Genomic DNA, 14,115 nt, shown 5'->3' with positions numbered 1-14,115 from the left:
AACGTTACACTTAATCAATAATTCCTAAATATGTTTCAGGCTTTTGGCTTGCTTTGAGTTCACTTTCTCAAAGCTTTACTTGAGACCATTCTAAAATTTTCTTAAAAAGGAAATATTGAATTTGTTTTACAATTGTGTAGATGGAGAAAATTGGAAACTTATTAAAGGTGCCCAAACCCCATATGATATGTGTTTCTCCAGCAGACTAAAAGATATGTAATAAAATGACTTTGACTTCTGTATTTGCTGCTGCAGGAGTTCTAGGATCTCTCTTGAGAACTGTTCCCAGTCATTCCTTAGAGCTTCACAGGGAGCAGCCCTCTGACTCTGGTCCCTTCTCTTTGCCAAAGGAATGAGAAGATGAATCCCAGTCTGGAGAGATGCAGAAGGTGCTCTGCACCTGAGCCATCACCTGGGACTCTGTTTGCCTTGGCAATCACCTCTGCTGGGCTTTGCTGTCTCTGGGTTCCCAGTTAAGCTTCCTGCAGCTGAGGGCTGCACATCACAATGCCAGTCCTGTCCAAGAGCAGGATACAGCAGACTTGTCCCTTCCTTTGACAGTTTTGAAAAAAAGCATTATTTCATGAACCTTGGCATCCACTCAATGGGGTCTCTGATTTTTATCTGTCCTAAAGAATGGAGCACATCAATCTGACAATAAAATGATGCTAAATGTGTGTCCAGTTTGACTTTTCTCACTGTAAAAATCTGGGGAATAGTGAGGGAGCCTTGCATACACTGAAAAAAAAAAAAGGTTTTCAGAAACAACTGTTCAAGCACATTTCGAGAGGTAGTCATGCAGATTTGGCTATGTCTTCTTTCACCCTTGCAATGATAGTTTCCATGGTTCTCTCTGCTGTCCCTACCCTGTTTTCTTCAACATTCCCTGCTTTGAAGCTGCCAAACTTCTGTTTGATCTTGCAGCCTTAGTATTTCTTTAATCTCATATTGTGCAGGAGTGTGTATATAAATAAACCAGGGAGGCATTTTACAAGAGATTTATAATCTTCTAGCAGAGGTCTTTTAAACTATAACCTGAAAGAGTGGGGCATTGTGGGGGCTGGGTGGAGCAGGATCTTTACTTGTTCCTGTATTTAATCTTTGATGCAAGCTGAGAACAAATCTCTTTTCCTCTTTGCAGATATCAGCTACTGACCATGTCAACAGAGTTCCAGGATGCTCACCTTGCAGAGGTGAAACCTCTGGTGGAGAAGGAGGAGGTAATGAATCTAAAGCTTTTTAGAGCTTCTGTGTTTTCTGTCAGAACTGCTTTTGGAACTGAACATGTTCTTAGATTGCTTTGAACATATTGTATGGAAGAAGAAAAGAAAAACTGGAGATGGAATAAGAATAGTTCATTGGGTTGATTCTTTCAAATAATGCAGAACTGACCATAATTGTTTGTTCTTGTTTGGTTTTGTTATTTTAAGATGATGGTGACATTTTTTCTTCTCTTAATAATGACAGCTCTGGGTGTCTTTAGCTGTGTCAAATGATGCCAATTGGGCAGTCTCACATACCTGCCTCTACAACTACACATTTCTCAGTGTAAAGACAGACTTTGCTCTGTCAACTGCCTCTCAGAGAGAGCCTTTACCTTTCCTTTGGGCACAGCTGAGTCCAGAGGTAGGGCTGAGCCCCTTCTTGTCCTGAGTAGGTTTTTTTTTTCTTTAACCTTGTTGTACTACTTTCCACTCTGTATTGGACTTTTTTTTTTTTAAACCCTATCAACAACATCTGGATTCAGTGGCTGACTCTTCAGTGGTAGCCATACTCTGTGCTTTGGTAGGTTCATGGCAAAAAATTCACTGTAATATGTGAAGAAACATCTCAATGTTTTCTTGAAACAAATCTAAGATTTTCTCTTGGTCCCAATGACATGTTTTCTTGGCAATCATGTATATAACTGTGCTGGGTTTTTTTCTGGTCTTATACACTAGAATTCATTGCTCTATCTACTGCTTTCTTTTTTATTCCCTCCCTCTTTTATGTAAACACTTCAGAAAATAATTTCCACTTGTGACTGCAGTGAAATGGCTAGAGAAACTTTAAACACAGCTCTTTGCCAAGGACATTGCATGAAAGCAGAGCTTGTTTGGATACCACTGAATGCAGTGCTCAAACTTTTCAGAAACTAAGACCCCTTTTTAATGCCCATATTGTTCAGAACTACCAAAGCAAAGGAGATTCTAAGATTCAGAAATCCTGTTGGTACTGGAATATCTTTGTTTCAAAGTTCAGAAATACCATAAAATGCTGATTAACTCCTTGGGTTTTGGTATGCCATAGGCCAAATGTTGGAATCTTAACAAGGAGCCCTATATGCTTTTGTTCATGATGTTACCTTAAATTTTGTCTGCATGGGGGACTAGGACAGAGTTTGATTTCCTCTTTGGCCATTTTAACATCGATGAAGGATGTTGAAGTGTTTTGAGAAAGTGGAAAAGGTTGCCCTGAAGGATGCTCAGCACATATTGAGATGAACAGGGGGGCTGGTTTTGAGTGGGTTATTGGGTGAGGCTCTCTGGAGTTGTGTCCTGGCTTGCTGTGCTTGGGCTTCTGCTGCAGCCAAGTCTTTGTTCCTGAGCAGTGATCACCCTTATTTCATATGCTGCTGGTACAGGTGCCAAATACACTTATTCCTTTCAGCCCTGGGTCCCACAGGAGCAGCAGTGGCTGAAATGTTTTGTTTAAAAGATCATGAGACCAACAATACAGTGAGAGTGAAACAGAGCATATTGTCTAAAGCTAAGGCTGTGCAAAATTATTTCTGCTCAGTCAGACCTTAAGTAGTTGTTCACATGTTCAAGACTTTGCCTAGAAGTCAAACTGTGAGAATTACAGATTATACTGCAGTGCTTGAGGGTCCCTAAGAAAGCAGCTGTGGTGCTTCTTACATCTCTCTTTACTTTACCTGTGCTTCTGAGGCTGAGTGACCTCCTTGACAGGATTCTATGCATTCCTTTTTATCTCAATATTATTTTTCAAGCTTTGGCCTTTTGCACTTTGCAGCACAAAGTGTTTGCTTGGCTGCTCTTCCCTCTGTTTTCTTGCCCTCCAGTGGAAATAAGAGTTTGACCTCTTTCTTCTCCCTTCAAAAAAAGGAGGTAACTAGAAGACATTTCCTCCTTTGAAGCTGTAAGCCTTGTGGGCTACTGGAGGGGGGGAGGTTGTCTCCTAACTCCTTTCCTGGTGGAGACCCTTGACAGGTGCAGGAGATTGTCAGTGGCAGCTATGGCAGGTGACAGGTTGGAATCGACCTCTCTGTGTCCAGCCAGCTTCCCAAACGCTGCAAAGATTAATTTTGGCCAGAATAAGACCCTTCCCACCTTCCACATCACATAACCAAGTCCCAGTAATGACTGCTTAACTGAGTTCCAAGTGTTCAGTGCATTCTTGAACTGAGGCTTCCCACCCTAGGCAGGACTGAGGCTGTTGGCTGTCCCATGGCCACCATAAGTGATGCAGAGAAGTTCAGTTTTACTGCTCCTTGTGAGTGTATTGCTCAGAGATTTAACAATAACTGAGGATGCAGCAGCCTTTGGCCTTCATTTTGCTGGTCAGTAATCTAGTATTTTACTGCCCTCATTTCTCCATGAAGATTAGTGGGTTTAAAAGCTCTTGGGTGAATTTTGATGCTCATCAGAAGAGCTTTCATTGAACGGACAGAGAGAGCTCATATCCAAGCATAGATTTCCACAGCTCCAACTTACTTCCATTTATGTTCTCAAATCTCTTCACAGGCTATCACTCGCCTTCTTCCAGACTTCGATGTTCAGGCAAGTAAAACTATTATTCTTTCTTTTTTTTTTTTTTTTTCTCTTCCATTTCTTTTCTTTTGGCACGAGGGGAGATTGAATTGACATTTGAGAAAGCAGCAAGATGTGACCAGAAGGGGCTGCCTGCTTGCCAGGAATGCTGTTACTGTGGGAGAGGGGTCTGAATGGGGCTGTGCTGTAGCCATGTGAAGGGGACCACAGGGGGCCTTTTCAGGCTAGAGCTGAGAAAGTTTCAGTCAAAGGGGGTGGCTGGTTTGCAAGCAGTTCTGTTCTTGCTGAGAGAATGAGAATCTTCAGCAGTGGTGGTGAAAACAACATATTCCCCTCCCACATGGACACACACTTCCCCCAGTTAATTTGCTTTCATTAGCAGTGTGCGTGCATTTCCTCAGAGGAAATGTTCCTCTGGATGCATCCCATTATGCTGTTGAAATTTTCCAAAATATTCCTGAAGCCTGTGGGATGGTGGAAGGTGCTAAGCAATCAGTATTGTCAGTCAAAGGAGTGATGGTATATCTATATTTTTATTTAGAGACCCAGCATACAGGTTCATAGCACAGCACTGGGTCACATGGAAGCCCTTCACTTTCCCTGAGTGTCACACTTTTCACAGATGACCTGGTCACCCTCCTGGCTCACCTTATTTTATTGCCATTTGGGCTTTTGACTGAGAAGTTTGTCCTTGCTGATTCTTAGCTGAGACCAAGGAATTGCATGGCTGCAGGAATTGCATGGAGCCAGGCTGGGATGAGCTGGGATGGAGATCAGGGAGGGTGAACCTGCCCTGAGGAATGGTGTGAGTGCTGTTTTCCCACTGCTGGGGATGAGGATTGTGTACTGGGAACAGAGGCTTACTGGGTGTCTCATTTTTATCAAGACTGTGCAGAACCAGGGAAAGCTGTTAAATTGTTCTAGTCTCTGTTCAGGTCCTTGAAGGAAATAACCCTTTTCTACTTTATTTCATGTTGTGCTTCATTAGCACCTGTCAATATATTTTTATTCAATGTTGTGCCAGTTGCCTAAAAAATACAGCCCAAATTTGAACTTTTCCTTGGAAACCAAGTGAGAAAGCAATCTTGAACTTTTTTTCATCTTTCAATGGTTCTTACTTCTACAGCAAGCTGTAGTTTACACTAATCCTGCATCTTACCCCTATTTTTTCCTAATGAAATCTACTGCCTGAGGTCTTGATAAATGTAAGTTAAGATTGTCACCACACAGCTTCTGGCAGGGCTGTGCACAGCATGGGAGAAGCTTTCTATTTGGTTCCAGATTGATCACTTGGTCTAAATAAATTGAATCCCAGATTAAGGCTGCTAACAAGAGTACTACAGTCTTTTGATTAAGATTCCAGAAGTGACCCATATTTTATTTCTATTCTTGGAATAAATTGCTTGGTTTGTAAACCATGTGTATATATAGATTGTTTTAACTTGCAAGATCAAATTCTCTAAGCCTTTTTGCTTTTTTTTCCCTCCATGTTTTGGATTAACTATCACTAATCCAGAGCAGTGGTTCTTGTCATTTAGCTATGTTCTGCCAGCCCTTACTTTTTTTAATGATCTATCTTTGTTAAGAGTTTAATCTTTAGTTGTTCTAGTTCAGGAAAGATGTGGAATAAGTCTCAATGCATTTTGTTAAGAATTGTGACTGCAAAGGAGACTTAGTTTTGGTCCTTAAAGCCACAAGTACCCACTCTGTGCTTCTTTAAGTTCTTTTGTGGTTGATTTGTGGAAAAAGTGGTTTGGAACTGCTATGAGAGATTTGATTGCTTAGTTCATTAGAGAAATTCCTGTGTGGCCCTAGAGGACCCAGATCATTCAGGAAGCTGAAGCTCTTAGGGAACCTCCTCTCCTATGAACTACTTGGGAAGAGGATGAAGCTGGCCAGGGAAGGAAGTTATTGGTGCTTGGCAGGATGAAGCTTCTTAATTAATGCCTGTGTATGGATGTGGGTGTCCACCATATCCACTGTAAGTTCCTCCATCCTTGTGGGAACAAGTTAGGCTGTGTTCAGTTAATGACTTTGTTTCTGCCACTAGTGAAAAGAAGTATGTGTGACGTGTTCTCCTTCCAAGAGTAAAATTTTACATAGTTAGTCAGATCTGGAAAAAAATAGATTCTTACTTCACATGCAGTTCTAGACAGACTGGAGTTAAACACAGCTTTCCATTTTTAGAGTAAGCCACTGTATAGTGGTATATTGCCCTTCTGAAAGCACATGTTGCAAGACATGTGCGTGGTTATTCTCTGGAGGAAAATCTTTGTGAAGTTACTAGGGCATGGCCAAGACAAGAGATGAAAGAACTGACAGCTCTGAGCTGCCTCCAGTCAGCAATTTGTCTGTTATGATGTCTGTGGCACCCACCTGAAAATTGCAGCAAAAGTCTCCTGGATCTCAAGCAGGGGAATGTTCCTGGCCAAACCTGTTTTAGGATAATTGATGATAAATGGTGCAGGGCACTGTGCCCTGGGTGCCTTTGTTGTCTTCAAGCCAAGCACATTTTAATTGCATTTCCAGTTGGATGTATGTGTGTAGTCCCTAGCTCAGTAGCTTTGGAGGCAATGGAGCCCTGGCTCCGCCTCACTGTGCATATTCATCCTCCCAGCTCTGTTTCAGTCCATCAGGACTCTGCTTTCTCAGTCACTCAGCAGAGCTTGGAGCAGTGTGGCAGCTGCAGAGATGAGTTTGTCCCCTGCACTCGTGGCCATCTGTATCCATAGGCAGGAAGGATCTGTTTCTGCTTTACTTCCTCCTCCTCCTGCCTGTTGATGGCGAAGGGAAGAGCTGCAGGGGAGATGGATCAGCTGGAGCAGCTGGCAGGAGGGGTGGGATTCCCGGCTTTGGGGTGTTGCAGTGTGGTGTGTGCATTTCCTCATCCTTTGGGACCCTGAAGGAAAGGGATGGGGGTGGCTGTGGTTTGCATCACCAGTGAGAGCAGGGCAGGGTGACCCCTGCTAATCGGACTAGGAAGGATCCCTGGGCAGCGCTGTCGCAATGACCTGCGTCAGTTCCTGCTGCAAAGTTTTTGTTCTTGGCTTCCACCTTAGCAGGGTCACTTACATTTACATCTGAAGTCATCATCCTTATTAATGTACCAGACTCCCAGCCTGATTTTGGGAAACCTTTTTCTTAATATTGCTAATTCAGAATAGAAATGTTAACTAATTAAAAAATAAAAATGGAAATGTGGAGTTTTAGGAAAAAACAAGCGTGAGATGAATTGAAATTCTATTTTAGAGTAAAAAATCTATTGAGAAAATGCTAAAGAGCTTCAAGGTAAAGGGGGTTTGAAATTCAACATTGAAATAGCACATTAAAATCTCAAATAATTTTAATCTCCAAGAAATTGAAAAAGTGAAAAAATAGCTTATGCAGGTATTACTATAATAGTTCTTAAGTAATAAGCATTTAAATATACTATCTCCTAGAAATTTAAAAGCTATTTAAATCTTCTTTAAAAGCCCCAAAGCTTTTCCCTAAATTCTAAGGCGAGAGAAGGGAGGTGTATTTAACAGTCATAACATCATGAATTAAAATAAAAGCATGAGATTTTAATTGAGGATTAAGTATATTTGAAAGCTTTAAAATAATCTTGATGGAATGCAGTATTTTACCTAAAATATAAAACATGATGTATTTAGCAAAACGTGCAGTGTGCACTTTTCCTTTTTAGATATCTGAGATATTTTGGTCGTGTATTCCGTACTTGAGAAAACAACTTGTTCATAAACATGTTTCTCAATCCATGTCTTACTTACCCAGGGTAGAGGGGAAGGAATAAGTGAACCCTCCTGTGTGATAACAAATTGTCTTCTCCTTCAAACCTCATGAAAAAATTAAAAGGTCACTTGAAGCAAAAATAAAATCTATTTTAGGATCTACCAGCTCCTCCAAACTGAGACATCCTCCCTTAAATTGCACATATTGAAAGTATTTTTATGTGTGTGTTTAGTGCACTGAGATAAGACTGCACCTCTGTTAAAGTGAGAGATGTGAACAGATGGTGTGTTTGTCTTTATCCTTCTATCGGATTAGTGTACCTTGGATTTTTTTCCAAGATAGTGTTTTAATACAAATCAGTTGGTGAAGAGCCTCTTACTATAATGTTGATGTTGATTGGGATGTGCTGCCATCTGTTTTCAGTGCTCTGCATTTTGAAAACATCCATCCCTACATCACGTAGACAAATCTCTTGATCTTTAATAGGATCAATAGGGATGTGAAGTTGTTGATGTCCCCGAACAAACTGGTTTGAATTGATTGTTTTTTAGAACCTTGTGTGCATTTCCCATTAAGAATTTGTGCTACAGGAAAACAGCACAACCCTATTGAATTAGGGGAGTCTCACTGTGACAATAATGAGGAATTGAGCCAATTGTTGTTAAACTGACTGTGTTGTGCCACTTATTGGGAGCATGGTCACCTGTTGTCTCTGAGCTATTTTTAGTTGACACTGAGTTTGAACTAGATCCAGGTTTCCAGTTCCGGAGCAGTTCTCTGTGGCGGTCAGTGGGATGTACAGGTTCAAGGGTTTGGTTTTATCTACCATGAACAGACTTTTTCTTTCATGCATGAAGGAGGTTGATCCTGAATCTTGAAAGTCCTCCCTGCAAAGAAAACAAGCCCTGGATTTTCACTGTTGTTACTGGAAAGCTCTAGCAATAAAATCTGATTATATGAAATGCCTATTAGTCTCTAACTGAGGAGAAAATAATTTCAATATTCCACACTCAGCAGGAGGTGTGTTACACAATAATGCTTACTCTCATTACAGTGCTGAGGTTGTCAAATTATTTTTTTTAATTAGCTAAGCATAAGAAAGTAGAATGTGGAAAATATTAATTGCCATCATTATAAATTTGATGTATTATTAATTGCTATGTACTGGCACTGCAAATCTCTTTAGGACTATTGTATAATGAAGGTACCCAAATATATATTTATGATACAGACTGTTATTGGGGCCCTGAGCAATCTGATTTAGTGGGTGGCATCCCTGCCCACAGCAGGGAGTTGGAATTAGATGATGTTTAACATCCCCTCCAGCCCAAGCCTTTCTATAATTATATTTTAATAGTATATATTAATGAACCACCCAATGTATAATGTAAACACCATATTTTCCACCAAAAGCTGAACTTGGTGACATTAGTGTGGTGATGTAGGAATCCTGTAAACTAAATGTTGCTTATCTACTTTGGATATACTAGATATCAAACATTTAAAAGGCCTTGTTTTTTTTTGTTCAGAATCATTGTGACTTATATTAATTTTTCATTCTTTTGCATTTACTGGAAACTTTAATCCTGGCTTTTAGGAAAGAACTCAATTCTGCTTTCGTTTAGCATAGGTTTGGGATGTTTCAGCATTTCAGGTAACAAAACATTAAATGAAGCTAAACTTCTCAAAATGTGATGGAAACAGCAGCAGAGGAAGGTCTGTGCTAAATCCCAGGTTACAAATTTGGCACTTTGTACATTGTGTGGCAAGGACTTAGTTCATCTTTGATGTCTGACCTCTGAGTACATTCTTCCCCTGGTCAAACCTGGCTCAAATCCTATTTAAGAGTGACATCCTCGTGATTTAGTCTGTTTTGGTTTCCCCAGCTGGGCATGATGGGAGTCATAAGCCTATGTAGGAGAGCAGCTTGTCTATATAACCCAGTTCCCTGCTGGGGCAAAATAAAAACCTGCCACCCGTCCTCTGTGTGACTCGCTGGATTTGTCACCCTGTTTTGCCTAAGGATGGTCCTAGATGTGGAAGATACAGCTTACCTGATAAGTAATGCAGTGAGTATGCAGAGGAATGAGTCTCTAAGGAGACAGAGAATCTGAAAATTAGAGTTTTGGAGTGTAGTTCAGAGAGCAGCGATGCTTAACTTATCCTGTGTGCAAGGGGGGATAGAGCTTGATTTACTGCCTCAGCTGTAACTTTAAACTGATGTAATTGTGTAATTAAAAGGAAAATAGATGAAATGTAGAATGGTGTTGCCTAGAATCCTTATTTGCAACAAAATCTGCAGTGCATTCCTTATATCGACTTAAGGAGCTGAGATTTAGATTGAATTATTACTTCAGATATTGGAACGTAACCAAACCTTTTAGAAAGGTTTTTGCAGAGGCTGTACACCTCTGATTTCTGCAGCATAGTTTTTGATAGATTTGAATTTAACTTGGACTTTGCCTCTGAGTGTTACTGCATGGAACAAGTCAAACAAGCCCTGCAGCAGCAGGCAGTGCACTGCACTGAATGCCATGGATCATATCTGTGTCCTATGCTGTAAATAAAGATTCTGGGGAGATGCAAAGACTGGCTACTGCCTATGTAATTCCTTGATTGTTATGTGAGTGTAACCATACTGTAGATAAGTGTCAGAAATAACTGTTGGTTTGTGATTCCCTTGATAAATGTTGGCAAAATACCAAATTGTTTATACCCATTTGAAGTGCAAGTGGAAAAGAAACAAAAAACTGTTCCATCTTTTGTGTAAGTCACATCTGACTTAGAGATCCAAAAGATGGTGCACATGGGGACTTTGGGTTGTTAATGAAGGTGTCCTTGGCTTTAAGATCAGTAAGAGGTAGAAACTCCTGTTATGCCAAATAATAGCAGTTTACTTTTTAATGGTTTTTTTCTGCTAAGCATCAGAATAATGTTGTGGTTGTTTTGTTCTATTAGCAAAATTTACACGGTTGGGTTTATGCTCAGGTCTGTACATCACAAGCCACAAAACAAACACATGTGGCTGCTGATTTTATTGGGGAGACTACTGCAAGTAGTAGGAATGTAGGAATCCTGTAAACTAAATGTTGGCTTCACAGTGTAATAAATCCTTATGGCAGATAAGCATGTACAAGCTGCTTAATGCTGCTTTCTTTGGGGAATAGTGGCTATTTTCTCAGCTAGAGTTCTTTTTCCTAGAAATCAGAAATATTTTATCATGGTGATTTGTACTTCAGCAAATGTTGAGGGTCATAGTTGGAAGCTCTTGTTATTCAAGGTGTCACTACAACAAAACTGCTTTCTTTGTTTTCTTCTTCTGCCTTTTAATGTGGTTAAAAACTGTTAAACTGTTCCCTCAGCATCTGGTTAGAGCTAGCAGCTTGAGTGCTTCTGTAATTGTCTGTGGACTGGAGAAGGTGAAAGTGAAATGTAAAATGTACCATGGGGCAGAATGGGGGTGTCAGGGTGGGATTGCTGGGCAGACCCTGGCATGGGGCAGGAGCTGTGCTCGTGGTCCATCAGGCTCTGCTGCAGGAGCACTTGGACAATCCCTGACAATCCCTTGTTGTTGCTCCCTGGCAGGAGCAGGATGTGGAGACCGTGCACGGCTCCGTGCGGGTCACCATGTGCGGCACTCCCCGCGGGAACCGCCCGGCCATCCTCACCTACCACGACATCGGCCTCAACCGTAAGTGAGCTCTGCTTTCACCTGCTCAGCTCCTGGGACAGCTCTGCCAGAAAGCAGCAGTGCTCAGGGAACCCTCCCCAGGCCCTTGCTTCTTTCTGTGCCTTGGAAGCTGTTAGATGGCACCTAACTCTTACAGCAAGTGTAATTCTCAGATTTTTTTTATCCTTGCTCAGTAAATAATTGGAATGCTTTAAAAGGTCTCTGGTAGTTCACAGTGACTGTGTGTGAATGCTGTAAAAAATCTCAAGGGGAGGCTGATGGTGTATTGCCAACAGGACTGGAAAAAGAACTCTGCTGGGGCTTTGGGTCCTGTCTGATAAGCAGCCTTGTGCTGCTTGGGTTTTTATGAATTACATGTCAAGTCAGTATGAAATGACTGCTGGCTTTGTGTCCTTAGCCAGCAGTAGGAAAAAAAAAACTTCAAGTGCCTTTTATCTTATCTGTCATATGATGAGTTAATAGCCAGACCTGCCCTAGTGTGTTCTTTTGTCAGTCCTATTTGTTACACACAGTTCATGGTTTCTTAATCAGTTATCAATATTTAAAAACACCTGCTGATCCTTATAGGCTGGCTATTACAAGGGGGTGAATATTACTATTCAGACAAAAAAAAAAGCTTCATTCACTTCCAGGAAACACATTGCCATTGTGTTTCCTGGAAGTGTCCTTAACTTTGATTTTCAGTGAATCAGCACAGAGAATCTGTAACTTAACTTTAAATTTACACCTTTTCCTCCCCAAAGTTGTTGTGGATTTGCATATTCTTCTAAATTTGATTTGAGCTAAAAGTATTTTATATTCTGCCCAGGTTTTGCATGTGTGTTTTCTGAGGACATTCAGAAACACACAGAGATTATTGAACCATTTTCTAGGCATCTCAAAGATGGTACTTTCCACACCAGAAGGAAAATGTGCTAATCCTCTCCCTGTATTAATATTGCTTAAAAATCAGAAATCAGATCACCTCAAGCCTTGGAGCCTACAGCACCGAGTATCCCAAAAAGATGCTTTTGTCTTGAGTTGCAGTAGTTGATCAAATAATGTTTAACTTGTAATATTTGGTCAAAAGAACAAGTCACAATCTTAGCCTTGGATGTTTTTTCCCTCCATTTGTCTTGACACAATTAAAGAAAAAAAAAGAAAATTGACAAGGAAATGGATAATTTAATTTAAAACAAAACCTGGGATAAATACCCTTGGCTAAATTTTGTTAGTATTTTAACTTTGCATAAGGATTATGTTTTGAGGAATTAGGTGTACCAAGTAAATACTTCTAGTAGTTACAAAAATAAGATGGAAAACCTTAGCTGACATGATTGATTCAACTTCTCATTAAGCTGCGGGATAGATTAATAAATTATTTTTTGTAGCTGCAAACTTAGTATTTCCCTCAGCATAATTATTTTATATTTTCTTTTCCTTCCCAAGATAAAACTTGTTTCAATCCTCTCTTCAACTTCGAGGATATGCAGGAAATCACCCAGCACTTTGCAGTCTGTCATGTGGATGCACCTGGTCAGCAGGATGGAGCACCATCTTTCCAGGCTGGGTGAGTTGTCAGGGAAACAGCCCATGCTTTCATAGTTACCCTCTTTTTGGAAAAAAGAGTCCTGAGCTGCAGTTCCATTAAAAAGTCCTTGCACCAAGCACAGTAGTTGGCTTTTGAACTTAAATCCTGACACTGTTTCTAAAGAAATGGAGTTTTGGGAGCTCTGTTTTGTTGTGCCAGTTCACAGCAGACTTGGTGGCTGCAATTTTGTGTTTTAGCTGTGCTAACTAGGCTGCTTGTAAAGCAGTTCCTTGACAGATATCTACATTTTGTCAATTTAAATATTGAGTTAGCTTGTTTTGTAATGACACCCTGAATATAAATACTGAATGAAAACTAAACAAGACAGGCATTAACCTCTACATCACCTCCCTCACAAATCTATGGTCTTTATGAAGTGGCAGCATGGTAGATGTTAAGTTGATAAGCCACCTGGAAAATGCAGGTTGTTGGGCAGTAAGAGGGTGATGATGACCCACACAGAAGGTTTTAGAGAGGATTTTTTTACTCCTGACTGTGCCATGTACAATGCTGTAGCTCTTGGAAACCTTATGGGCCATGAGCACTGCCATTGCCAAAATGTTTTACCTGTTTAGGGCAAGTGGGACAGGTTTACCTTGAGGTGCCCCTTGGACAAGAAGCAGCTTGGCTGAGGAAGGGAGCAGCCAACATGCCAAGGGGAGGGTACAAGGCCAGGAGCAGTTGTTCTGTAAGAACCACGTATTAAGGAGCTTATAAGTACCCTTACTGCATGAGCCAGTCTAGTTCCCTGCTTAATATTTAAGCTGGTCTGATGCTGCTGTTAGCTGCAATGGCCCAGTTGTCTGTCAGAGCAGCCTACAAAGCTATTTCAGTCACCCTGTCTTTGCATTTGTTTAAATCATGAGCTTTTAAGTGCCTTAGCCCTCGTGTCCTGAGCGAGTGTTAACACTTCTGAGTTGGCAGCTGCAGAGGGCAACCATCCTGGTCTGGGGCTGGCAAAGACTTGATATAATCATGATGGGCATGTAAGAAGCTCTATTATCTCTACCTGCCCTTCAACTGGGAGACCAGCATTCCCAAATTAAGTCATAGAATTGTGGTTTGGTTTAGAAGGGAAACTTGCAGATTATTACCTGGTCCAACCCCTCTGCAGTGAGCAGGGACAATTGATCAGATTGCTCAGAGCCTTGTCCAACCTGATCAGGAATGTTTGCAGGGATGGGGCACCCACTACCTCTCTGGGCAACCTGCTTCAGGGTTTACCACCCTCATTGTAAAAAAACTTCTTCCTTAGATTAGACCTGTGCTGTGAGGAATCATGAGGAAGACTCCATGGATATCAGAAGGCTAAATAATTACTTTATTATACTTTATTATATTATTCTATACAT

The 14,115-nt window shown here is 40.9% G+C and overlaps 1 protein-coding gene across 1 annotated transcript in view; it reads left to right on the top strand.

Moving 5' to 3' along the window:
* Nucleotides 1-14,115, top strand: part of NDRG1 (N-myc downstream regulated 1) — a 40,360-nt gene that overhangs the window by 12,436 nt on the left and 13,809 nt on the right. Inside the window, exons 2-5 of the mRNA XM_054643090.2 lie at nt 1,142-1,220; nt 3,744-3,779; nt 11,088-11,193; nt 12,622-12,742. Of these exons, the coding sequence (XP_054499065.1) occupies nt 1,158-1,220; nt 3,744-3,779; nt 11,088-11,193; nt 12,622-12,742 (326 nt within the window). The 5' untranslated portion in view covers nt 1,142-1,157. The remainder of the gene's footprint in view (nt 1-1,141; nt 1,221-3,743; nt 3,780-11,087; nt 11,194-12,621; nt 12,743-14,115) is intronic.

Source organism: Agelaius phoeniceus, chromosome 1 (genome assembly GCF_051311805.1).
Source record: "Agelaius phoeniceus isolate bAgePho1 chromosome 1, bAgePho1.hap1, whole genome shotgun sequence".
Lineage (NCBI taxonomy): Eukaryota > Metazoa > Chordata > Aves > Passeriformes > Icteridae > Agelaius > Agelaius phoeniceus.
Note: the sequence above shows the minus strand (reverse complement) of the source record. Positions and strands in the feature narration are given on the sequence as shown.